General features: G+C 44.0%; 1 protein-coding gene across 1 annotated transcript in view; it reads right to left on the bottom strand.

The window, feature by feature from the left end:
• The window catches only part of PPM1F (protein phosphatase, Mg2+/Mn2+ dependent 1F), a 39074-nt gene extending 15925 nt beyond the window's left edge, over nucleotides 1-23149 (bottom strand). Inside the window, exons 1-2 of the mRNA XM_082203332.1 lie at nucleotides 22897-23149; nucleotides 9848-9978 (exon numbers count right to left, since the gene is read on the bottom strand). Of these exons, the coding sequence (XP_082059458.1) occupies nucleotides 9848-9978; nucleotides 22897-23075 (310 nt within the window). The 5' untranslated portion in view covers nucleotides 23076-23149. The remainder of the gene's footprint in view (nucleotides 1-9847; nucleotides 9979-22896) is intronic.
• Between the last annotated feature and the right edge of the window lie 2142 nt (nucleotides 23150-25291).

The following is a 25291-nucleotide window of genomic DNA, read 5'->3' as shown; positions in this document are numbered from 1 at the left end:
GCTTTTGATTTTGAATACCAATGCCAATAATAATAATATCTTTATTTACAAAAGTACAAATAGAGCAGGCAACATGATGATAAAGATAAAAGCACACAGGCAGTCCCTAGTGGGGATGGAGGGACCTGTCAATTTTACTTCTCGTAGCTTCTCGTTTCCCCCACTCTGAAATTCAGTTCTCGACATTTCTGCAGCAATTTGCATTTTTTTTAAAAATGAAAATTCTTCAGCACTGTAGTGCAAACTTCTTCTAAGAATCATATTTTTTAATGCAGTTTTGACCACATTTTTGCAAGCAGTTTGTCCTACCGTAATGCATTGTGGCTTGCTATTTTCGCTAATATATTCATTTTTATGGGCATTTCCACCTAATATATTCATTTTTATGACCATTTCACCGCATTTTTGTAAACACTGTTCTGTTGGAGGACTGCACTGCAAAATTAAAGTAAGTGCGGATTTTGAAGGATGGCTGTGTTTTGGCCCTCAATATTGTTTCAAGAATTGCGAATTTGATAGATTTGGCTTCAAAGGCAAGCTGAGTCACGTTTCTGTCCCATCCTCAATACCAACACAGCATCTCAAAATCTAAACTGCTTGTACAGCAACTGTGACCCAGACTAGATGGATTTGCATAACAATGTGGCTAACAACTGTATCCAATGGTAACTCAGGCATAAACCACCAACAGTCAAGTTATTTCAGGTATTTCCCACTGGTTTTAATAGAAGAGAACAAAACTGTGCTTATCTTGGAGGGGCTGGATTTCCATTTTACTGTATGTCACTTCAGGTGTTTTGCAGAAGTGACAGACGGGCTTTATTAAAGTGAATTCTATTTATTACACGTTTCCTGCTGTAAAACCAATTTTGCCTCTGGAAAGGTATTATGCGGCATAGCAAGCCCCTTTCCTTTTCTGTTTAGTTATAGAACCGCAGATCTAAGTGAGAACTATTGCTTTTTTGCACCGATTCCTAAACCAAGAGGGACTATCGACATAGGCGCCGACTCCATGGGGCCTGAGGGGGCTCGAGCCCCCTCAAAAATTTTATTGGGGGGGCTCAGCCCCCCCAATAATCTCGGGCGCCCTTCCAGCAGAGCGCCGCCGCCGTCCCCCGCCTCCTCCCCACCTGCTCCCTCGCCAGCCAGCCAGCCAGCCGCGCGCCCTAGTTGGAGAGCCCCGGCCGTCCCCCGCGAGATTAGGGAATCCCCGGGGGTGGGGGCTCCTGCCTCGCTGCTTCGCAGCACCACCGCCACTGGCAAGGCACTGCCGGGGGGAATTTCCTTCCTCCTGGCGGTTTCAGCGGTTTAGGGCCGGAGCGGAGGGGGCTCGCCCTCTCTCCGGCTAGCCCCACGTTTCCCGCATATCAGCTGTTCCGGAGCTGATTATTCGGCGCAGCACACTCTCCCCTATTCGCTCACGAGGGGGCGGCGCCACTTTATTTGCATATTCATGAGCTTATTTGCATATTCATGAGCTTATTTGCATATTCACGAGCTTTCCCGGGCCCCCCCAATATTTTTTATAAGTCTGCGTCCCTGACTATCGATGCCTTATGAGGAACGGCTAAGGGAGCTGGGCATGTTTAGCCTGGAGAAGAGGAGGTTAAGGGGTGATATGATAGCCATGTTCAAATATATAAAAGGATGTCACATGGAGGAGGGAGAAAGGTTGTTTTCTGCTGCTCTGGAGAAGCGGACACGGAGCAATGGATCCAAACTACAAGAAAGAAGATTCCACCTAAACATTAGGAAGAACTTCCTGACAGTGAGAGCTGTTCGACAGTGGAATTTGCTGCCAAGGAGTGTGGTGGAGTCTCCTACTTTGGAGGTCTTTAAGCAGAGGCTTGACAACCATATGTCAGGAGTGCTCTGATGGTGTTTCCTGCTTGGCAGGGGGTTGGACTCGATGGCCCTTGTGGTCTCTTCCAACTCTATGATTCTATGATTCTATTCCGAAGATTTATACATTAAGGCTGCCACTTTACGCACATTTACATGAGAACAAGCCATATTGAATTCAGTGGGGTTTACTTTGGAGAATAAATATGCTTAGTTTGCACTATATTTGCACTGTAAAGCAGGAAACATAGCAATGCGCACCTTAAATAATGAGCACATATTTAGGGATGGTAACGGGTGCTGCGTTTCAATGTGGTTCAGTCCTTGTGCAGGGACCTTACCAATCTGGCTTCCTGCAGGAAACAATTTGTGTGAAATTGACAACCATGGACCCACATGTCAACAGGGCGGTTTGAAAACTAGTATTTTCTTTGAAAAAAGAAAGCTTTAATTTTCATTGGGGGCACATGCAAATATCTCACCACATGCAGTTACACTAGGATAAGAAAAGGTACAGGGAAAATCCCTTTCTTGCTATGATATGCCATAATCTACAGTGGTACCTCGGGTTAAGTACTTAATTCGTTCTGGAGGTCTGTTCTTAACCTGAAACTGTTCTTAACCTGAAGCACCACTTTAGCTAATGGGGGCCTCCTGCTACCGCTGCGCCGCCGGAGCACGATTTCTGTTCTCATCCTGAAGCAAAGTTCTTAACCCGAGGTACTATTTCTGGGTTAGCGGAGTCTGTAACCTGAAGCGTATGTAACTTGAAGTGTATGTAACCCGAGGTACCACTGTATTGATCCAGCTCAACTCCCTGGTTGCCACAGCTCATAAGGAAAGCATCTTCTATGCATGCATGAAGTCCCAGATTCAATCCTTGGTACGTCCAGAAAGAGAGGGGAAATACCCTCAGTTGGAGCTGTGGGTTCGAGCCCCATGTTGCGCAAAAGATTCTTGCACCGCAGGGGGTTGGACCCAGTGACCCTTGTGGTCCCTTCAAACTCTACATTTCTATGATTCTACCCCGTTTTGAAATCCTGGAGAGATGCTACCAGTTAGTGTCAACAATACTGAACCAGATGGACCAATGGTCTGACACAGGTTAACTCTGTGTCCAGGGCAGCTGTCTACCAGCTCCACCTGGTACGCAGGCTAAGACCCTACCTGCCCGCGGACTGCCTCACCAGAGTGGTGCATGCTCTGGTTATCTCTCTCTTGGACTACTGCAACGCGCTCTACGTGGGGCTACCTTTGAAGGTGACCCGGAAACTGCAATTAATCCAGAATGCGGCAGCTAGACTGGTGACTGGGAGTGGCTGCCGGGACCACATAACACCGGTTCTGAGAGATCTGCATTGGCTCCCAGTACGTTTCCGAGCACAATTCAAAGTGTTGGTGCTGACCTTTCAAGCCCTAAACGGCCTCGGTCCAGTATACCTGAAGGAGCGTCTCCACCCCTATTGTTCAACTGAGATCCAGCGCCGAGGGCCTTCTGGCGGTTCCCTCATTGCGAGAAGTGAGGCTACAGGGAACCAGACAGAGGGCCTTCTCGGTAGTGGCGCCCGCCCTGTGGAACGCCCTCCCATCAGATGTCAAAGAGATAAATAATTACCTGACATTCAGAAGACATCTTAAGGCAGCCCTGTTCAGGGAAGTTTTTAATATGTAACACTGTACTGTTTTTAACACTGATTGGGAGCCGCCCAGAGTGGCTGGGGAAACTCAGCCAGATGGGCGGGGTATAAATTAATAATAATAATAATTATTATTATTATTATTATTATTACTACTACAATAGGCAGCCTCTCATGTTTCAGGCCGATTTGTAAATATGCCCTGTTTGGTGACAGGCTTTGGAGGCGTGGAGTTAAGAACTATTTCCAACTTTCTCTCCATGTGATCTTATCACTTGCTTGAGGATCCCCAACAGCTGTTTGCCAAATGTAAACAAGCTTCTCTTGATGTGACACCTTTATCTTTATGGCTCATTCAGCCCCCCTCCCTTTTTAAAAAAATTAGGTGTTTTTTTTAACCAACTTCTGCTGGTAACTCATTCTATATGGAACATTATTGGGAGGAACCCTTTTTTTTTGCCAGTAATCATTTCTGAATTTCAGGGGAAAGGACGATTACATCCAACCTGACCAGCTTAATATTGGCTGCTTACAAATTGCTACGAGACACTGAGCCAGGCTTTGTGGCGCTGGGAGCTTGTTCCTTCCTTCTGATTTGCTGATTCTACTATGCTGGTTAAGTACCAAAAGAGTATGTGCACTTTGTTTTTTAAAAAATAAGAATCCCTGCCCAGGAAGTAAGCAAGAAGCACACAGTCTGGCCACTGTAAAATCTCAGCACAGTTTTCTAGTTTTGTGCAAATCTGAGGGATCAAACAAATATAAGACTATACTCTTCCATTCAGAAATTTTTCAGAAAAAGAGCAAGGCCAGAAAAGAAATGAAAGCACTGAGGAAGCTCGTCAAAGTGCAAGTAGATAAATAGGTACTGCTCTGGCGGAAAGGTAAACGGCATCAGATGAGCCGTCGCAACCCCAGAGTCGGTCACGACTGGACCTAATGGTCAGGGGTCCCTTTACCCTTTAAAGTCACAGTAAATGCAATATGTTGCTCTCTCTGTCATTAAATGACATGCAGTTTTCATAATCCCCAACAGATGGAGCCAACTTATTACTTCACTTTGATTCAGAGGAAACAGTTACCCAACAGATTGCTTGAGGAGAGGAACTGAATTGTACGTAGGATTTGGCAAGATCATCGCATTATATACTACCTTTAGATCCCATCCTTCTCCAAGAAGCTCAGGGTGGAGTGCTTGCCCCCCCCTTCTTATTTCATCCTCACAACAGGCCAGTGATGTAGGCTAGTTTGAGAGATGGGGAGTCACCCAGTATCTGCAAGTAAACTTCATGGCTGATTAGGGAACACCATATAACCTGGATATATTGCCCCTCAACAGATAAAAGCAAAACAAACCAAATAATAAAAAAGGTCTAGAACAATTTAAAACGCAAGGAACAATAAAATCAAACTGACAACCACTGGATTGTTGTGAAGGCAACTGAGGTTTGAGTGGAGAAAATAAAGTTGTAGCAAACAGAGAAAACCAGAGCAAGAGTGGAGTTTTCAGCCAAGAAAGGTGCCATGTGCACTAGGGGAGGGGAACGTTAAGGCACAGAAATGCTGGGCACCTCCATCATTATGTACTCCCCAAAGCACTCTACATGGGCCGTCTCTCGATCTTGGTTTGGAAACTGCAGTTAGTGAAGAATGCTGCAGAACGGTTGCCGGGACGAGTGAGAGTCCCCTAGCATATCACACCTGTGCTCAAAGATTTGCCCTGGCTGCCAGTTCAATCCAAGGCTGAACTCAAGGTATATGGAGTATAAAAAGCCTATTGGTATATAAAGCCTTGAGACCAGTTTTCTTAAGGGATTGCCTTGCCCTACGTGTACCGACTTGGAGCTACAGAACTTGCACTTCTGCAAGTGCCATGCAATGCCCATTCTGCATTTGCAAAGAGTTGTTCCTTTAAGGTGGCAGCACCTGTATTCTGGAACTAAACATTAGGCAGGTGCCACCACTGTTTTTTTCTTTTAGGTGCCTGCTGAAAATGTTCCTGTTTCCGTGGGCATATCCAGACACATGATTCTGTTACATGTTTCACCAGTTTTAAAACATTTAGTGTGCGTTTTTAAAGGTTCAGCTGGAGCTACTGCTGCATTCTTGCACCTTGGCCTTGACTCACCTCCCTACGGCTCCTGCGGCTATTTATGTCCCTCTACTTTTCTGGGAACCTCCCCAGCCTCCTTCTCCATGTTCTGGGTGCTGTCTGCCACAATTCTGGCCACCTTGCCAAACAGTAAAAATTCAACACAACCAGATTTGCTGTAACATTTTTTGCAACAACCCTGGAAAGACTGCATACATTCTCAACAACATCCTTCGCTGGAGGATGAACACCCTAGCAGGGGGAAGAGAGAGAGAGAGAGAGATGAGGTTTTGGGAAACCACAGTTCGACTCCCTACTCCATGGATAGGCAAACTAAGGCCCAGGGGCCAGATCCGGCCCAATTGCCTTCTAAATCTGGCCCATGGATAGTCCGGGAATCAGCGTGTTTTTACATGAGTAGAATGTGTGTTTTTATTTAAAATGCATCTCTGGGTTATTTGTGGGGCATAGGAATTCGTTCTTTTTTCTTTCTTTTCCAAAATATAGTCCGCCCCCCCACAAGGTCTGAGGGACAGTGGACCAGCCCCCTGCTGAAAAAGTTTGCTGGCCCCTGGGCCCCTACTCGGTCAGGAAGCTCAGTGGGTGACCCTGGGCAATTTGCTTCCTCTCAGCCGGATCTATCTCACAGGGTAGTTCTGTCTATAAATGCGGTGAGGAGAGGAGAAGAGAGAGCCACACACATGGTCTCGAGCTCCTAGGAGGAAAGGTGGGATATAAACTTTGCATGAGTGATGTAAAACAAGAACTGGCATCCCCCTGAAAACCGAAGGAACAGAGAAGTATAAGAGTAGGAGGGGGAAGAGGGAGGGATCAAAGGCTTCGTGCTCGGTTTACAGAACAGATGGTAATGTTGGTGACAGATACAAAGAGTAGCTGGAGAGAGGAATGGTTAGGAGGGAAAGCGAGAGGCTCGATTATTATAGAGCTGAGTAATAATAATAAGTGGCTATGATTGCTTCGAGACAGTTTAGGTACATGTGGGTTTACGTCTGCATGGCAGTCTTAGCCGCACCGTTGTCAATTTCATCCACCACCACATTCTAGCGAAGAAAAGGAGGAAGGGCGTTTTTGCTTTTTCATTCATGCTTGCGTGACATGAAGCCACATCCTTCCGCAACAGTAAGCAACACTCTATTTAACTGCCCCCAAATAGGATATTAAGGCCAACTAGGAAGATCAAATCTTGGGGGACATTACAGGAAATGTATCATTAATAGGCATGTGTATAGCATTTTAGTCTGCCAGGTGATTTGCAATTTTTACTGCATGAAACCCAAACTGCTGGCTTGAATCCAAAGGTTCCCCTTCTGCTTGTGGGGGGTGTTCCCTGCTCACAGGAAGTCTGCGGTTCAATGGTGCTTTGCATGCAAAATGTCCCAGGCTAAATCCCTGACATCTCCCCTGCCTTAAACTCTGGAGAGCCCCATCTATTGAGCTAGATGGGCCAATGGTCTGATTTGGTAGAAAAGAGAGGTCAAACCTAAGGAGGTTAATCTGTTTATACAGTGGTACCTTGCAAGACGAATGCCTCGGAAGACGAAAAACTCGCAAGACGAAAGAGTTTTTTGTTTTTTGAGGTGCTTCGTAAGACGAATTTCCCTATGGGCTTGCTTCGCAAGACGTTTCGTCTTGCGAGTTTGTTTCCTTTTGAAGTGGGAACTGGGCTGGCAGGGAGCGAGCGAGGGAGCGACCTACCTTTTCCAGACGGATCCTCTTCTGGAGAGGGCACGGAGGAGGCAGGTGGGCTGGGATCCAGCGGATCTGGCTGGGTCTCTGCGCTGCCGCCGCCTCTGCCTCTCTCTCCCCCTCCCCACGTGGCTGCTCCATTTTGCCCTAACTGCGCGAAGGCAGGAGGAGGGGGACCAAGGAGGAGGAGGCATCCACTGCGCTTGGGCCGCCGCGAAGACGCCTTTGCGGGGGTGGGAAGAAGCCAGGAGCAGCTGCCGAGACTGTGGGGAGCCCAGTGGCGTGGCGCAAGGTAACGGGGGGAGCAAGGGAGAGTCCGCGCCGGGCGCTTCGTGCGTCCGCCCTCGGTTCCTGGGCTCGAACTTCCTTTGGCACCTCGTGGAGAGAGAAGGAATGGAGCGGGCTGGGGCTTTGATGTGGGACGCGGTTTGGCCGAGCGAAGACGCGGCAAGGCTTGGCGACAGAGGAAGGGGGGCTGTTTTCATGGGGAGGTGGTGTCTTTGCCTCTTCCCAGCAACAGATCCTCCAGGCTGGGGAGCGACCCGCTTTGTGCTTTGCCCGCTATCCCATTATAATACAGTACCAGGGTGCATCCGTGCTTCGCAAGACGAAAAAATCCGCAAGACGAAGAAACTCGCAGAACGGATTAATTTCGTCTTGCGAGGCACCACTGTACAGGAGTTTTTGCAATGTCTCGCATAAGCCGAATACCTGCAACTGATCACAGCACTGTGCAAATGTGTAAACGTTCACAGAACCACACTAGTGGCGTTCCCCACTTCTGCTCATGGTTGTTTGGATCTAATCCCTACAGCCATCTGAATCCCACTCTGCAGACAGAAAAACAAGGCTGAGAAACTGTGACAACCCACAGGATTGGAACTACTGGGCTCCACTGGGTTCCCTGTAAATACAGTAACCATCCCATTCTCTTCAATGGCAGAGACATGCCATTTGCATGACTGAACATGAAACGCTGTTAGCAACAGGGTGGACAAAAATCAATGTTTTTTAAAAAATAAAAATAATCAGATTTTTAAAATTTAAATTGGATTTTTAAAATAAAATGCTTTTGGAGGAAAAAAATCTTTCTAAAGATAGTATTCTATTTAGGTTACATTATAGTCCAAAGGCTACTCATCAGGAAATAAGGATTTGTTTTAAGTTTATCATGTGTGCTAAAACTCTAAGGTGTGTGTTGTTGTTTTTTAAAAAAGTTTAACCACATCAGTTAACAGACATGGATACATATGCTATAATGTTACTGCTTTAGCTATATATAGTGGATGCTCGGGTTGCGAATGTGATCCGTGCAGGAGGCACGTTCGCAATCTGCAGCACCACGTCTGTGTGCGCGCGGGTCACGATTCGGCGCTTCTGTGCATAGTGCTATTTAGCACTTCTGCACATGCGCGAGCGCCAAAACCCGGAAGCAACCTGTTCCGGTGCTTACGGGTTCGGCGCTGTGTGCAACCCGAAAACGCACAACCTGAAGCATATGTAACCCGAGGTATGACTGTAAATTGTTTAAACTGTTATTAAGGAAATTACTGTATTATTTTTCTCCTTCCAATAAAGTGGAGCATGGAAAGTTTTCCAAATATAAACAGTTAACTTATTAAACCTCACAATAATTTCATAATTATCTGTCTATGTATTTCTAATACTGTAGTATAACCAAATCAGTACATAACTGTAAAAACTACTGAAAAATTTTTATTCCAAAAATGAAACCTTCGTCTGGTTGTAAATATGAAGATTATACCAGCAAGAATGAGTCTTTCTGCAAAAAAAGAAGAAGATTTAAATCAAGTCTTACTGATTAGTGATTTAAACCGTGATTTAAACCGTGATTTAAATCGATTTGATTTAAATAGTGATTTAAATTGATTTGATTTAAATCAAATCTACCCTGGTTAGAACTTCACTGCCATCATCAAAAACTAACATGATAAGTGTATCTTGATAGTCCCCATTTTTCAAAATATTGTAGCAGGATGCCAACAATTCCTTGGGCTGGTGCAGAAAGACCAAATGCCGCTAGTCATGCTGATCAATGTTGTCTTACTGTTCTCCTTTGCTTTGTTGCAACAACCTGCTGGTTTTCATCAAGGGCTATCTTTGTTCTGCAGCTGTGCCGTGTCTTGTGCAATGAAATTCTCAAACGACAGAAAACAATAAAAGCACTATTTCTAATTCTGCCATCTAGCAACATCAAGAACACCAGCTTGCATCCATTCTCTGGTAACCTCCTGGTTATATTACTGCACTGTGTTAGCTAACCTTTTTGGCTGTGATTATGCCATTAGTGGAATGCCCTCAAGGTGCCAATACTGTTCTTTTTCGGACTAAAAATGTGCCAATGATGATGCTTGTAAGAATTGAGAATTGTAAATTTACCTGGATGTCGCATAAACTACTGTAAACAATCCTGGAGTCAATTTTGATGGAGAGTGGTATAAAAATGTTTTAAATTAATGAAAATAAAAGAGGTTGAGTTACATCTACTTGAATAGTAATGACCTTGAGCTCAGACTCCCATATTACTTTGGGAGGCAAATATACTTACAGGGCTCCGTCTCGTGATCTCCAGCTTCCTCCCCTTCCACATTCTGCTTTTTAAACTCATTAAGATCCGTCTGCAAAATATCGTGGATGGCAGCATGAATCAAAGATGCTGCAAGGAGTGGCGGTGCGTTCCTGTTATGGAAAGAAAGGAAAGGGACTGAAATGGACTGCATAACCAAGGAAAAGCAGTTGATGAAAGTCTAAAATGAAGTATGTTTATGATTCCGACTCACACATCTATTCTTCATGATTTGCAGGGCAGTTGGCTAGGGCAACCCAGTCAGATGGGTGGGCTATAAATAATAAAATTATTATGGTGGTGGTGGTTTTTTGTTCAGCATTTGGGGGAGGGGATGATGGAAATACAAGGTAACAATACTGTTCCTATTAAGTAAATACTGCCAGATTTGTATAATGAAGAGTAATAATCTTTTGATACATTTTAACTTCTTTTGGCTGTGCCCAAAAAAACCCCCCCAAAAAAGTGAACCAAACCCACAGTTCACCCCAGAGTAGCACAACTCATAGCAACTTATTCTGTACTGTACTCTTATCTATGTATTTCATTTTTAGGATTCACACATATAAGATCCAGTTTACATTGGAAGGACTTCTGCCCATTCTATGCATGCTTGCAAGGGGATTGTTTTCAGTTATTATGAGCTAATCCGAGGCACTTCCTGTTATTCTCTTTTTCTCAAAGCAATTGGATTCTGTGCTGGAAACTGATGTCAACAATAGCATCCTTCTTCCCTCCCAGAATTTCCTGCAGGATACAAACTGCATCTTTTGGCATGGACAATACTTTGCTTCCTGTTTGGAAAAAGCAAAGTGGAGAGCTAGGTGAAGAAACACCCCTTCCCCCCCAAAAAAAACTGGCCTAGCATTAAGTCATGTTTTATTCTTAACGAGCAATTGTTAAAGGTAGGTAGCCATGTTGGTCTGCTATAGTCAAAACACAATAAAAAAATTCCTTCCAGTAGCACCTTAGAGACCAACTAAGTTAGTTATTGGTATGAACTTTTGTGTGCAAGCACACTTCTTCAGGAGCAATTGTGCTAGTCACAGTACTATTGTGTACATGAGAGTGATAGTGATAGTACATGAGAAATGGATGAGAGTGATATTGATAGTACATGAGAAATGGATAGCATTGTTGCAGAAAGCTACGGTTGCATACGCACAGTATATTTAAAGTACATCCCCTCAAGAATCCTGGGAACTGGTACAGTGGTACCTCGGGTTACATACGCTTCAGGTTACATACTCCGCTAACCCAGAAATAGTGCTTCAGGTTAAGAACTTTGCTTCAGGATAATAACAGAAATCGTGCTCCGGTGGCGCAGCGGCAGCAGGAGGCCCCATTAGCTAAAGTGGTGCTTCAGGTTAAGAACAGTTTCAAGTTAAGAACGGACCTCCGGAACAAATTAAGTACTTAACATGAGCTATCACTGTAGTTTCCTCATAGAGCTACAATTCCCAGTGCCATTGACAAACTAAAGTTCCCAAGACACTTTGGGAGCGGTGCTTTAAATGTATGTTGTGTACGACATTGGAAGACACAAGATCTACCCACCTTGGAAGACTGGCAGATGCAACTAATAGACTACATGGAGATGGCGGAGATGACCGGCAGAATCCGAGACCAGGGAGAAGAGTCAGTGGAAGACGATTGGGGGGAATTTAAAATCTATTTGCAGAAATATTGTAAAATTTCTGAATGTTGATGACATTGAAATGAAATGCGGGGGTTCTAGTAACAAGATAAAATCTAAGATTAAACCAACAACAGATAAATTAATGGGCTATGAATTTGCTGAACCAACTTTGAAAAGGGATACAAGAACGGGGGACGTGAGGAAGTCAGGAGAATATGTGAATTTAAGATCTAAAATTAAGAAAGAAGGAATTTTTGTGTTTTTCTTATATGTGCTTTTTCTTTTTATTATCAGTTTCTAATGTACGTATGTTTGTATTTTGTATCTTTATGCTTAATGTCTGTATTGTTGTATTTTGTAGTATGTATTTTGTGTTTTTGTTTTCTTCTTGTCCTTGTCTTTGTATCTTTTCTATATTTTGTAAAATGCAATAAAAAACTTTTTTTAAAAAATAATAAATGTATGTTGTGTACGTCACCACTTACAGACTCGTGGTTGCCATTTTCTTTCACATAAGGAGAAAGAGCGCATAGCACTGTTGCAAAGGGAGAATGCACAGATTTAGAAGAACCAAACAAAGATAGTGGGGCAGGAGGAATAAGAAGGGGAAAGGGTCACAAAATGGTCAACCGTTGCTTGTGGTGAGCGTAGGGAATGTGGCTGCCACACGGCACATCAAAAGGAATAATGCTGAACGGATGAGGGGGGTTTTTGTTTTGTTTTTTTGAAGCAGCTCCATTAATGGGAGAGGAAAGATTTGCAGGGGCAGCCATGAATATACCTGTGCTTTCAGAAGGCAAACTGCTATTTCCTAGTGAGAAAACAGAATTCTGTTATCTCATGGTTTGCCCTTCACCCGGGTAACATAACATACACAGTGGTACCTCAGGTTAAGTACTTAATTCGTTCCGGAGGTCCGTTCTTAACCTGAAACTGTTCTTAACCTGAAGCACCACTTTAGCTAATGGGGCTTCCCGCTGCCACCGTGGCGCCAGAGCACGATTTCTGTTCTTATCCTGAAGCAAAGTTCTTAACCTGAAGCACTATTTCTGGGTTAGCAGAGTCTGTAACCTGAAGTGTATGTAACCCGAGGTACCACTGTAATATAACAAGCTCTAGCTGGGCAGATGTGCATTTAAGGCAGTAGACGGACAGCCATAGCTGAGAAGCAATTCCATGCAGGCGACTTGAGCAGGCTGGCAAGCGAAGGCTGCATATGCACGCTTTTTAAAGCAAGTGACCTCTCTCAAAGAATCCTGGGAACTGTAGTTTGTTAAGGGAGCCGGGAACTGAAACTCTGTGAGGGGTAAACTACAACGACTATGATTCTTTGGGAGAAGCCATGTGCTTTAAATGTACTTTTAACGTATGGTGTGTACACAGCTGAAGGCTGGAGTTCTCCACCCCTCCGCTGCACCTAGCAGAAAAGCAGTGGGGCTGCTTCAAGGAGAATGGTGCTCTCTGTCCCTTTTCTGCCAGCCCCAAGCAGGCTAGTAAAAAAAGAGGACGGAAGGAAGGCTATTGAAGTTATTTTACTAGCCTGCGCTAGGTTCACATGGTAGGATTCCCACCTCCCAAAACAGGAGAAGGGTCATTTTCAGGATTTAATTTGAGCTGGAATTCTTAAACCATGGGCCCTGATTCCAAGTCTTTTGTACCCATCCATACATTGGGTCTATCGTTATCATATTCGGGTTGGCTTGCAAATAATTTACGAGCATGTGCAGTCTGCTTCTCTCTTTCACCACCTAGTAATCCTGCCAAGCCTACAGACACCTGGAATGAGTAAATGGGTTGCACCATTGTGTGTATGCTTACTAAGAAGTAAGCTCTGCCAAGTTCAATGAATTATTGGGGGAAGTGTAAACAGCATTGCTAGCTAGAATATCTCAGTCAGTATCTATCTAAGCCAGGAATGGGTAACTTGGTCGTGGTCTCCCCAGTCTTGTTGGACTACAACTCCCATCAGCCCAAACCTGTGTGGCTAATGGTAAAGGAGTTGCAGACCAATATAACAGGCTGCCCATCACCGGGGTAAGCACTGAGGCAGGAGTTGATAACAGGTTAGGAGATTACCATAAATTGGTTAGTTGTCTAAATAAAAAAATTCCTTCCAGTAGCACCTTAAAGACCAACTAAGTTAGTTCTTGGTATGAGCTTTCGTGTGCATGCACACTTCTTCAGATACATTGAAACTTTGAGATCTTGTATAGAATGTCCTGGGAAATTGAAGTTGCCAGATCCTTCTATTGAACCAGGACATTCTATACAAGATCTCAAAGTAGCTGTTTTACTACAAAGGAATTTAAGAAATAGACTGGAAAGAGAAACTGCTGAATTGCAACTCATTACCAAACTTAAAACCATGGAGAGACCTGGTCTGAACAGAGACATTGGATTCTTATCTCATTATACATGACTAAGCCATTTTTCACCTTCTCACCCCTTGCCTTTTCCTGTAAGACCTATTGCAGTCGTTAAGAGTCGTCAACAGGCTCATCTCAGCTACCTGCCAATCTCCCATTCCCACCACCCTTCTGAGTAATACCCCTCCCCACCTTCTCACTATATAGAAGGATCTGGCAACTTCTGTTTCAGTGTATCTGAAGAAGTGTGCATGCACACGAAAGCTCATACCAAGAACTAACTTAGTTGGTCTTTAAGGTGCTACTGGAAGGAATTTTTTTTTATTTTGACTATGGCAGACCAACACGGCTACCTATCTGTAACTGGTTAGTTGTCTGTTAGTCTGTTGGTTTGGGGGCAATATAAGGATGGTGGGTTTTGTTGGGGGGGGTGTGTGTGTGATGAGATTAATCTCTTGGCCAAAATTCTCAATGAAAGCTCTACAGGTGAGTCCCCTTTTGCAGAACATCCCAGTGCAACAGTTCAAGCATACTTGTAAAATGCCAAAACAAATCTGGTCAAGCCATTAACAGTTGTTCTTTCAAACCCAGGAGCTCTCAGGAGCAATTTTACTCCAATTACATACATTTCTTACCCACAGAAACAGCAAGAGTACAAAGTCTCAGACAGCCAGGTTCTGTTGCGTGGAAGAGTTGGAGACTCCCTCCCTGAGAATTCTTGTGGTCGAAAAGGAATAAAAAAAAGTTGGGAAAAGTCTTGGCAGTTTTGGAATCTTGGGGATATAAGTAATTTTGAGCCTCACAGAGTCTCTCTAACAAACACTAGCTCCAGGGCAGGAATGCAAAATATGCAGCTACTGTTCAGCTCCTTCTTGCATTAACATAAAGAGTGTCAGGAAAGATGAAACACAGCCCAAGCTTCATAACAATGTGTTGCACTTTGCGGGCGGGGAGAGGTTTTAATTTATTTATTTCAAGATGTTTTCACAAGGTCCAGAAATTTTAGCTGGCCTCTATCACAGAGGGCTCCAAACTAAGGCCTGTGGGCCGGATAAGGCCCAAGGGACTCGTTTATCTGACCCGCGGTGACCCCCACCGCCCGCTGCCACCCCCCCACTCTTACCGGCGCTGTGGTGCATGGCTGCCCACTTCCGGGTCGGAGGAGCACTGGAAATAGCTTGTGCGCATGCGCAAGCGTGATTTGTGCATGCGCTATTTCCGGTGCACATCCGGGTCGGAGGAGGCCTGTGCACATGCGCACAAGCTATTTCCGGTGCTCCTCCGACCCAGAAGTGCACTGGAAATAGCGCATGCGCACCTGTATGGGCACATGCTCCCCTACCCTCCAGCCCGCCGCGCAATCAGCGCTGGAGACACCGGTCTGAGGCGCAGTAACAGAGCAGGGTCTTATCCCTAACCTCATGTTGCACTACCAAAGCACAGTTAAACCCCTGCTCCCATCTCCAACTTCTGGAGGTTCACCTCCCCATATAGCTTAGAGCTGGGGACTGGGAAGAGAAGCACAGCCAAAAACAATCCCTAATCCTAGTGGGAGGCATCCCTTCCCAGAGACTGTCTAAGCACCGATGAGTGATCTAGGATCAGTCATTCTGTCAGGCCATAGCAGTGGGTTTGCTCTTTTCCTCTTCCCTCCCCAATCTCTTTTCCTTTTATACTGTGTCTTTCAGACTGTAAACCTGAGGGCAAGGACGGTCTCATTGTTGGTATTTTAAGCATTTCCAAATCCTTCTCCCTCACTCCAGTTGAAGAACAGGTCAAAAATGCTTTAAATAAAGTGTGGACCGTGTCCTAAGGGAAACACATTTTTAATGCACAATCTAGCAACATTTTGTCTACCATTGAGAAATGAGTTTATTGAAGCAGACATACCAGCCAACACTGAACCACAAAATTGCTAATTCAGAACCACTGAACAGATACTTTTCGAGCTGTCATGCTACAGCTTAGTTGCAACAAATATAACCAAGGTGGAACCATGTCTACATTCAGGACAGTTCTTCAGACATAACTTGAAAGAGCTATTACCATAATAATAATAGTATTCAGAAAATTGCACACGTTCACCTATTTGCATAATTAAAACTTGGTAAAATTGTTATTTTAAGCAAAGTAACAATTCATCACCGGGGAGAATAATAAATATGAAATAGGAAGCATTCCTTAATAGAGAGAGGCTAAGTTGACTTTGGGGGGACGCGGGTGGCGCTGTGGGTTAAAGCCTCAGCGCCTAGGACTTGCCGATCGAAAGGTCGGTGGTTCGAATCCCCGCGGCGGGGTGCGCTCCCGTCACTCGGTCCCAGCACCTGCCAACCTAGCAGTTCGAAAGCACCCTCGGGTGCAAGTAGATAAATAGGGACCGCTTACTAGCGGGAAGGTAAACGGCGTTCCGTGTGCTGCGCTGGCTCGCCAGATGCAGCTTGTCACGCTGGCCACGTGACCCGGAAGTGTCTCCGGTCAGCGCTGGCTCCCGGCCTATAGAGTGAGATGAGCGCACAACCCTAGAGTCTGTCAAGACTGGCCCGTACGGGCAGGGGTACCTTTACCTTTAAGTTGAATTTAAATTTGCTTTAGCTAGATAAATAGTTTTGAATCCAAACTACACCAGTGTTTAGTAGAATTTAACAATGAACACCTTACCCTTAGTTGAAAAATTAACATTTTTAAAGAAACATGTCAAATCACAAACTGCCACAACTCAGTCTTAATGTTAAATGAAAACATTCTTCATCAAAGCATGTTTTGACCAAAGATAGTTTTGAATACATTAAACACAGCCACACATTTTACCGTTCTTTTTCTAACCCCAGAAAGAATGGGGGTATTATTGATTTAATATTAACTTTAGAAACAAAAAGGAAAACACAGTGTTCACCATTTGCAAATATGACCCAGGCCTTTTCAGGATTGTTTTTAAATTGTTCAGCAGTTACAATTGAATTAAAGGCTCTGACTGAACTAACTAACGTGAAACACAGAAAAGGAGGCTCAAGCTGTAAATTTTGTATAGCAAAAGACTACACCATGGGTAGGCAAACTAAGGCCTGGGGGCCAGATCTGGCCCAATCGCCTTCTAAATCCGGCCCACAGACGGTCCAGGAATCAGCGTGTTTTCACATGAGTAGAATGTGTCCTTTTATTTAAAATGCATCTCTGGGTTATTTGTGGGGCATAGGAATTTGTTCATTTGTTTTTTGCAAAATATAGTCGAGTCCCCACAAGGTCTGAGGGACAGTGGACCGGCCCCCTGCTGAAAAAGTTTGCTGACCCCTGAACTACACCCTTGGAAGGGCTGAATGAACTAATATTTCAGATTGTTATGTGCCTATGCACCCATACAAAAAAATAGCCACCTATGATTTTTCCAGCTTTGTCCCTATAACTGCCCCTCCTCTAGGTTTACACATGATATTTCAACTGTATAATTATGTGTGTTTCAGAAGAGACTCTGCACTGATTAAGAAAATAATGGAAGGATCTAGCCTGTCAAATTATATAGTTCCATCTCTATTTACAGAAGGTCTTGAGGTCCCTTTTCCACCACACACAGAAACCAGAATGCTGGACTTTCTATCCCCTGCATTCCGCAAAGAAATGAATTAGCTGTACACAGCCTGTTACGGAACTGCCTCTGTTCCTTAGTGGAAGCAGAATTTATTTCCTCCCTCTCTTTTCTTCACTGATCTCTCCCTGCCTTGACAGCACAAAGTAAGCCTTTCATTTAGGGGAGTTTTGAAGGCTTGCGTTTAACCAGGCTTCCTCAACCTCGGCCCTCCAGATGTTTTTGGCCTACAACTCCCATGATCCCTAGCTAGCAGGACCAGTGGTCAGGGATGATGGGAATTGTAGTCTCAAAACATCAGGAGGGCCGAGGTTGAGGAAGCCTGGTTTAACCCATAATAGTAGACAACAAACATTACTTTTAAAGAGCATAGGGAACATGGTAGATAAGTTGTATTTAACTGTAGAAGAGAACAGCCCTGGCCACAAAGCGCTTATTCTCAGGAGAGCATCAAAGTTTCCATGCAAAAAAGAAAAGAAAAAAAGATGGAAAGACATTAATAGATTCAACCAACATCAAGCTTAAAATTTTTTTGTCCCCGAAATATTTATTAAAATATTTATACCTACTCTTCACCTGTAAAGATACCAGGAGAAGATACAGAATACAAGATAACAACCCCAATTAAAAAGCAAAGAGCCGTAAAGGAACAAGACTATCATCTAAAACAAATAAAAGCAGACAAAAACAGAAGAGCACGCTGAAATAGCAGCATCACAACAAAATCAAGGACCGGATAAATTTGATTTACAAAAGATCCAAGGATCCAAACTAGTCTTGTCTAGTTTGGCCCTATTTATATAGCTGATTGTACCATTTTACTGCCATTTCTAACGTGAGAAAATGAAATGAGAGTGAACATTTTGCATCTCTTAAATTAAAAGGACAGTAAAACAATAAACACCACTATGAAAACAGAAGAGTTTAATTTTTAATTCAAACTGACAATTTTTTAATGCACAAGAAGCATATGTAAGGGCTAAAAGGGCTAGAGGTTATCTAGTAATTTTCCCTGGTTGAGCATATAATATGCTGTTTTTGTACTCCATACAAATTCTGCTGCAAGACCGGAAAACTGTAGTCCTAAGCATCTTTGTCTGGAAATATGTTGGTTTGAAATCAGTTAAGATTTCATTGCAGAGAAACAGGTTTAAGATCAGGATACAATGAACTATCCTCTATACTGACATACTAAGGAGAGGGGAAATATTTAAAGATGAAAATAAAATTTAATAGGAGGCAACATCCAAATTAAATTCAGGTTAGGCAACAGATGGTGTGATCACACCAGATGCCCTGCGAGGGAAAAACATCTTTCTGCCCCTAACATTGTTACGGGTGTTTTACTGTTGAACACAAGCATCTGGACAATATTATGAATTACCAGGTCTGAGCAGTGGCCTTAGCTTGCTCACATCCAGATAACAGTGTTCATTTCATATATTATTAAGCATTTACTAATAAATTCAGATTTAGAACAATTGCATCAACATCATTCAGTGAGATGTAAGTAATGGGATGATAAAAAAGGGGATTCAGAGAAGACTGACTGTTTTACAATCCTCTCTAAATCCCTTTCATCTCATTTCATAAAACTTATTTAATGATGCTTAGGTTTTAATATATTTTATATATGTTTTTAATGATTTTTAATGGTTTTTGTCAGTTCTTTTTTATCTATAAGTTGCCTTCAGTTCCATCTGGGGGGAAGTGGGGTATAATAATAATAATAATAATAATAATAATAATAATAATAATAATAGATGCAACTGCACAAAATCTTAAGTCTTTTATCTGATTTTGCTAGCCAATAAAACTAACAAGGTGGTTAGGTACTTAACACAGATTAACAGATCCAGCAATAGCAGAAATTCACCCAAAACTTCCATACAAAAAACATTAATGCTATAAATCAAGGCAGTAGCAGGAAAGGACAATGTGAGACCACAGTGTCATGTCAGTCATAGCAAAACCTTGTAGTGCCTCTTTAATCACACATGTGCACACACTCATAGGATAACTGGTTAATTCTGACTCAGGAGAGGAACCATTGTGCAACCCACCAAGGATTTTTAAAAACAAATTGTGACCAATATTTATAAGCCATCAAGCTTTTATTTATGTTTTGCAACTGTAGAGTGCGCTCACTTCAATAATGGAGTCTTGAGGATACCAGTGAATGGATCACTGTGGCCAGACCATTCCTGTCCCAGAACGACCATAGATGACAAACCATCTGTAGCTGGTAAAAGGCACTCCTAGCCACTGAGGCCAACTGAGCTTCAGTGACAAAGATGGACCCAGGAGCACCCCAAACACTGAACCTGTTCTTTCAGAGGGAGTGCAACCCCATCCAGAATAGTTTCCAGGACGCCAAGTTTCCAGGACGCAGGAACTACCAACCCACAGTCTCCATCTCTGTGCCCAGACAATGGTCTAGCTTGGGCACAGCCTCACCTAACTCAGATGCTATGGAGAAGCAGAGCTGTGCGTCATCAGTGTACTGATGGCACCTTGCGCCAAAATTCCTAATGGCCGCACCCTCCTAGGACCCTCGTACCTACGGGACCGCCTCTCCTGGTATGCCCCACGGAAGAAGAAGAAGAAGAAGAAGAGTTTGGATTTGATATCCCGCCTTTCACTCCCTTTAAGGAGTCTCAAAGTGGCTAACATTCTCCTTTTCCTTCCTCCCCCACAACAAACACTCTGTGAGGTGAGTGGGGCTGAGAGACTTCAAAGAAATGTGACTGGCCCAAGGTCACCCAGCAGCTGCATGTGGAGGAGCGGGGAATTGAACCCGGTTCCCCAGATTACGAGACTATCACTCTTAACCACTACACCACACTGGCTCCCTCAAGGTCCATAAATAGCCACACCCTAGTGGTCCCGGCCCTAAGGAAGTTAGATCGGCTTCAACCAGAGCCAGGGCCTTTTCAACGCTGGCTCCGGCCTGATGGAACGCTCTATCTCATGAGACCAGGGCCCTGCAGGATCTGATTTCTTTCCGCAGGGCCTGTAAGACAGAGTTGTTCCGCCTGGCCTTTGGCTTAGAGCCTATGTGATTCCCTCCCCCTCTTTCTTTTTTCTTTCTCCTCCTGTGATGAGGCTGCATTTTAATATTTCAATATTTTAATGTTGTATTTTAATCTTGTTTTTAAGTTGTATCCATTCAACTTGTTTTTATTATTGCTTGTTAGCCGCCCTGAGCCCAGCCTTGGCTGGGGAGGGCGGGGTATAAATAAAAAGTATTACAGTATTATTATTATTATTATTATTATTATTATTATGCGTGGCAATCAAATGCAAATAATTGTGTATCTGAACAACAGAGCTCCAAAACCACAACAGCTCCACAGTGGCCCAGCTGAACCTCTCAAAAGCCAAATAAATGTTGCTTTGTGGCTCTTCTATAATGGGCACTGCTTCAAATTTGCACAGTTCTGGCAATATAGGTAGGTGCTTTTTCTACCCATTCTTCCCTGGTTCTGTTCAAACCACCTACCGTTACTGCAGCAGGTATTTGCACACACACAAAGCTCTCAACATATTTTAGTACATGCGAGAATACATTTCATACCTTTGAGAGTTAAAAAGAAAAGCAATGCTTTGCCATTTTCAGAATAACATTTGAAGTCAGTAGTCCAAAAATTACTGGGTGGGGCACACCACTCCAAATTCCTCTTGAAACGACACTCATGAATTTGCAGTGTGGGCTTTCTTGATTCACTCCCCCCCCCCCCAAAAAAAATTCCTAATCTAATTTTCACTTTGTATCAGATAATTTTCCAACTCCCTAGAAAATGAGCTAAAAACTTCAAAACCGCCAGGTTTGTCTAGTCCTGTATTTGCAGCTGGTATCCATTCCTTGTTTCTAATTAACTTGAAAAACGGAAAAATTGGATGCCTAGTTCACTTCATGCCTAGTTCACTTAACCTCCATTAAATGTAGAAGTGTTAGTTGTTAAAACTGTGTCTTGCCCTCCTTGTGCTCAAAGCAGCACCTGTGAGTTACCCTCCCACTGGGGCAGTAGTAGGCTCAGAACTGCTTATTTCCATAAAAACAATCACCAGTACGTTAGCATTTGCAGTCCATTTGTAGGCCTTGCCTGTACCGTTAGCAGGCACCGTTCAATTCCCAAGGCAGCCCATTCTTTTGGAAACAGTATTTTTGAAACATTTGCACCCACTCTTTCATATAATCACCAATAATCCCCTCCTTCCCCCCCCCCACGCACTAATAACCCCACAAGCACACTCTATGACTCCATCCAATCCATACATTCAGATACATCCTCCACACACATGCACTATTGATAGGAAGTCAACCCTTCCTATCTGTGGATTCACAATGCCACCTCACACACGCACTGATAATGCACCCTAGTCCTACTTTAGTAAGTCCACTCTTCCTACATAGAGGGCTGCTGCTAGCATTAGGCAAACTATGCAGCTACCTAGGCTGCAGACTTCAGAGGGGCGCAGTACTGACCTTCAGGGGGCAAAGTTTAATATACATTAGTTTTTGTTATATACATTTCTGACATTATTTTACCTCTATGTTATATTTTGAAGAATTTTATCACTTCCACAAGACATCTGTTTTTGAAAACTGAGGTTAGCAATGGGGTTTGTGTGTGTGTGCGTGTGTAAGTAGTTAGCCTTGCCTAGGGCACAAAATGGACTGGCATGTGGACTGTGCTACGTATTATTATAATAAAATGAATTTATACCCCACCTTTCCTCCCCAAGGAGCCCGTATCCACTCAAAACACAACCTCACTCACACTATTGACTCCACAATCCATATGCAAGCTGCCCCACCCTTACACTTGTGAGCCCACAATCCATGTGCACTCAAGACACCTTCACCCTTGCACTACTGACTCCACGATCCATGTGCATTTGAGACACTTTCACTCTTGCACTTGTGAGCCCACAATCCATGTGCATTTGAGACACTTTCACCCTTGCACTCGTGAGCCCACAATCAATATGCATTTGAGACACTTTCACCCTTGCACTCATGAGCCCACAATCCATGTGCACTCAAGACACCTTCACCCTTGCACTTGTGAGCCCACAATCAATATGCATTTGAGACACCTTCACCCTTGCACTCGTGAGCCCACAATCCATGTGCATTTGAGACACTTTCACCCTTGCACTTGTGAGCCCACAATCCATATGTACTCATGCTGCTGCCTCACCTTTGCACTAGTGACCCCACAATCCACACACACACACACACACACACACACGTGCGCACCTCCCGCTCCCTGCCCGCTCTGCAGGACCCAGCCCTAGCTTCGCTCTCCCAACTCCGCGCCCAGTTTTCGCCCCGGGCGCAACTTCCCGCCGCGCCGCCTCTCGCTCCGCCACCCGCCGCCCCTCCTCAGGCTCCCCCCCCCCCGGGGCCTCTCTCTCTCTCTCTCTCTCCGGCCCCTACCTGCTGCCCAAGAAGGTCCGGGCCAACTCGGCCAGCTCCGCCGGCGCTTCGGCCTGGCTGAGGCACCCCAGGCGGCCCGGCGCCGGGCTCCAGGGCGGCGCGTCGTCCGGGCCCAGCGGCCTCGGGAAGTCCCTCAGGAGGGTCCCCACGAAGCCCCGCGCCGCCTCCGGCCACGCCATGGCCTCCACGCGCCAGCGAGCGAGCGAGCGAGCACCCGAGCGCTGCCTGACTGGAGGGAGGCGGACTCCGCCGCGCGGCCCGGCCTCCGCCTCCTCCTCTCCCCGCCTCCCCTGCCTTCTGACCCCCGAAGGGAAGCGGACTGTGGCGGCGCCGGCCCCGCCTGGAAACGGCTCCTGTCAGGGCCGGGCGGCGGCGGCGGGGAAAAGGGTGCGGGGCAGGGGGGACAGCGGCGGCCGTTATCATCATCATCCTTATGGAACGCCCTCCTATCAGATGTCAAGGAAATAAAGAACCACACAACGTTTATTATTATACTTAATAAAGTAATAATAATAATAATAATAATAATAATAATAATAATAATAATAATAATAATTTGCTGCTGTTGTTGTTGTTGGGCGCCTTCCCATCAGATGTCAAGGAAATAAAGAACTACACAACATTTATTATTATACATAATAAAATTATCATCATCATCATCATTATTTGTTGTTGGGCGCCCTCCCATCAGATGTCAAGGAAATAAAGAACTACACAACATTATTATACATAATAAAATCATCATCATCATTATTATTTGTTGTTGGGCGCCCTCCCATCAGATGTCAAGGAAATAAAGAACTACACAACATTTATTATTATACATAATAAAATTATCATCATCATCATTATTATTTGTTGTTGGGCGCCCTCCCATCAGATGTCAAGGAAATAAAGAACTACACAACATTTATTATTATACATAATTAAATTATCATCATCATCATCATCATTATTTGTTGTTGGGCGCCCTCCCATCAGATGTCAAGGAAATAAAGAACTACACAACAGTTATTATTATACATAATAAAATTATCATCATCATCATTATTATTTGTTGTTGGGCGCCCTCCCATCAGATGTCAAGGAAATAAAGAACTACACAACTTTTAGAAGACATCTGAAGGCAGCCCTGTATTCGGGAAGTTGTTTTGTTTTTTTAATGTTTGAGGGTTTTACTATGTTTTTATATGTGCTGTAAGCCGCCCAGAGTGGCTGGGGATTAACCCTGCCAGATGGGCGGGGTATACAAAATAAAATTAGTAGTAGTAGTTGTTGGCATGGGGTGCCCTCCCCATCTGATGTCAAGGAAATAACGACACAACTTTTAGAAGATATCTGAAAGGCAGCCCTGTATCAGGAAGGGTTTTTTGTTTGTTTGACGTTTTACTATGTTTTTGTATGTGCTGTAAGCCGCCCAGCCAGATGTGTGGGTAATCATCATCATTATCATCATCATCATGAAATCTGCACACCGCTTGATTTCCTTTGGTTAAAAAAACACATGCCTCAAAGCTGTTTACAGGAGACAAACGGTAAAATCAAGAGAAAAAAAAACAGCATGCAAAAGTTAAAATGCTAAAACAGATTAGAATTGCCTCAGTTTTCTAAGCCGCTGGGCAGACTTGCCTACACAGGAATGTTTTTAGCAGGTGCTGAAGAGAGTACAGTGAAGGTCTAGGCACCTTTAGTTCCCTGTTGTGGCTGGAAAATGTGTCCCTTCTGCCCACCCCACCCATGTTTATCTGAAAATGTTTTAACAGATTTACAGTGCCATTCATTTGTGAAGGAGTCCCACCGAATTTAAGGGGGCTTACTCCCAGGTAAGTAGGTATAGGAGCGCCAACTTTATTGCAAGCAGCAGCCTTCTTGGAAGGGCAGCTGGTAAATAATCATCAACAGTGACTAAAAGAGAAACGATACTGATATTTCTGTTGCTTTGGTTCTGTGTGTACATATGCATGTGTACGCGCACGCACACAAAGAAATAAATATACAGAATGCATGCACAGAGACATCTGCCAACTGAAATGAACAAGTAGGTGCTTGTGAAGATCAGACGACGTTTGTAAGTTTGCAAGAAGTTTTGTGAGGAGTATTATTGGAAGTATTGCAAAAATGGAGAAGGGGAAGGATGATTTGTTAAGAGATGTAAAGGCAATATAAAGTTAAGAAATGCATAAGAAGTGGTTAAAACGGTGGATCATCAGAGGTGCTGATGGAAGTCTAAAAAGATTGTATGAGTGATACATTTTGTGGTACATTTTATAATTTATATGTTAAAATCAATAAAAATTAAAAAAAGAAGAAAGAAATGAACAAGTAGGTGCAAGGCCTGGCATGCTCACAGCTCCTCCTGGAGAACATGTAGGCACAGTAGTAGTAGTAATAATAA

Source organism: Podarcis vaucheri (assembly GCF_965113315.1).
Source record: "Podarcis vaucheri genome assembly, chromosome: 16".
Taxonomy (NCBI): Eukaryota; Metazoa; Chordata; class Lepidosauria; order Squamata; family Lacertidae; genus Podarcis; species Podarcis vaucheri.
The sequence above is the reverse complement of the archived record's forward strand: the minus strand, read 5'-3'. Positions and strand labels throughout refer to the sequence as shown.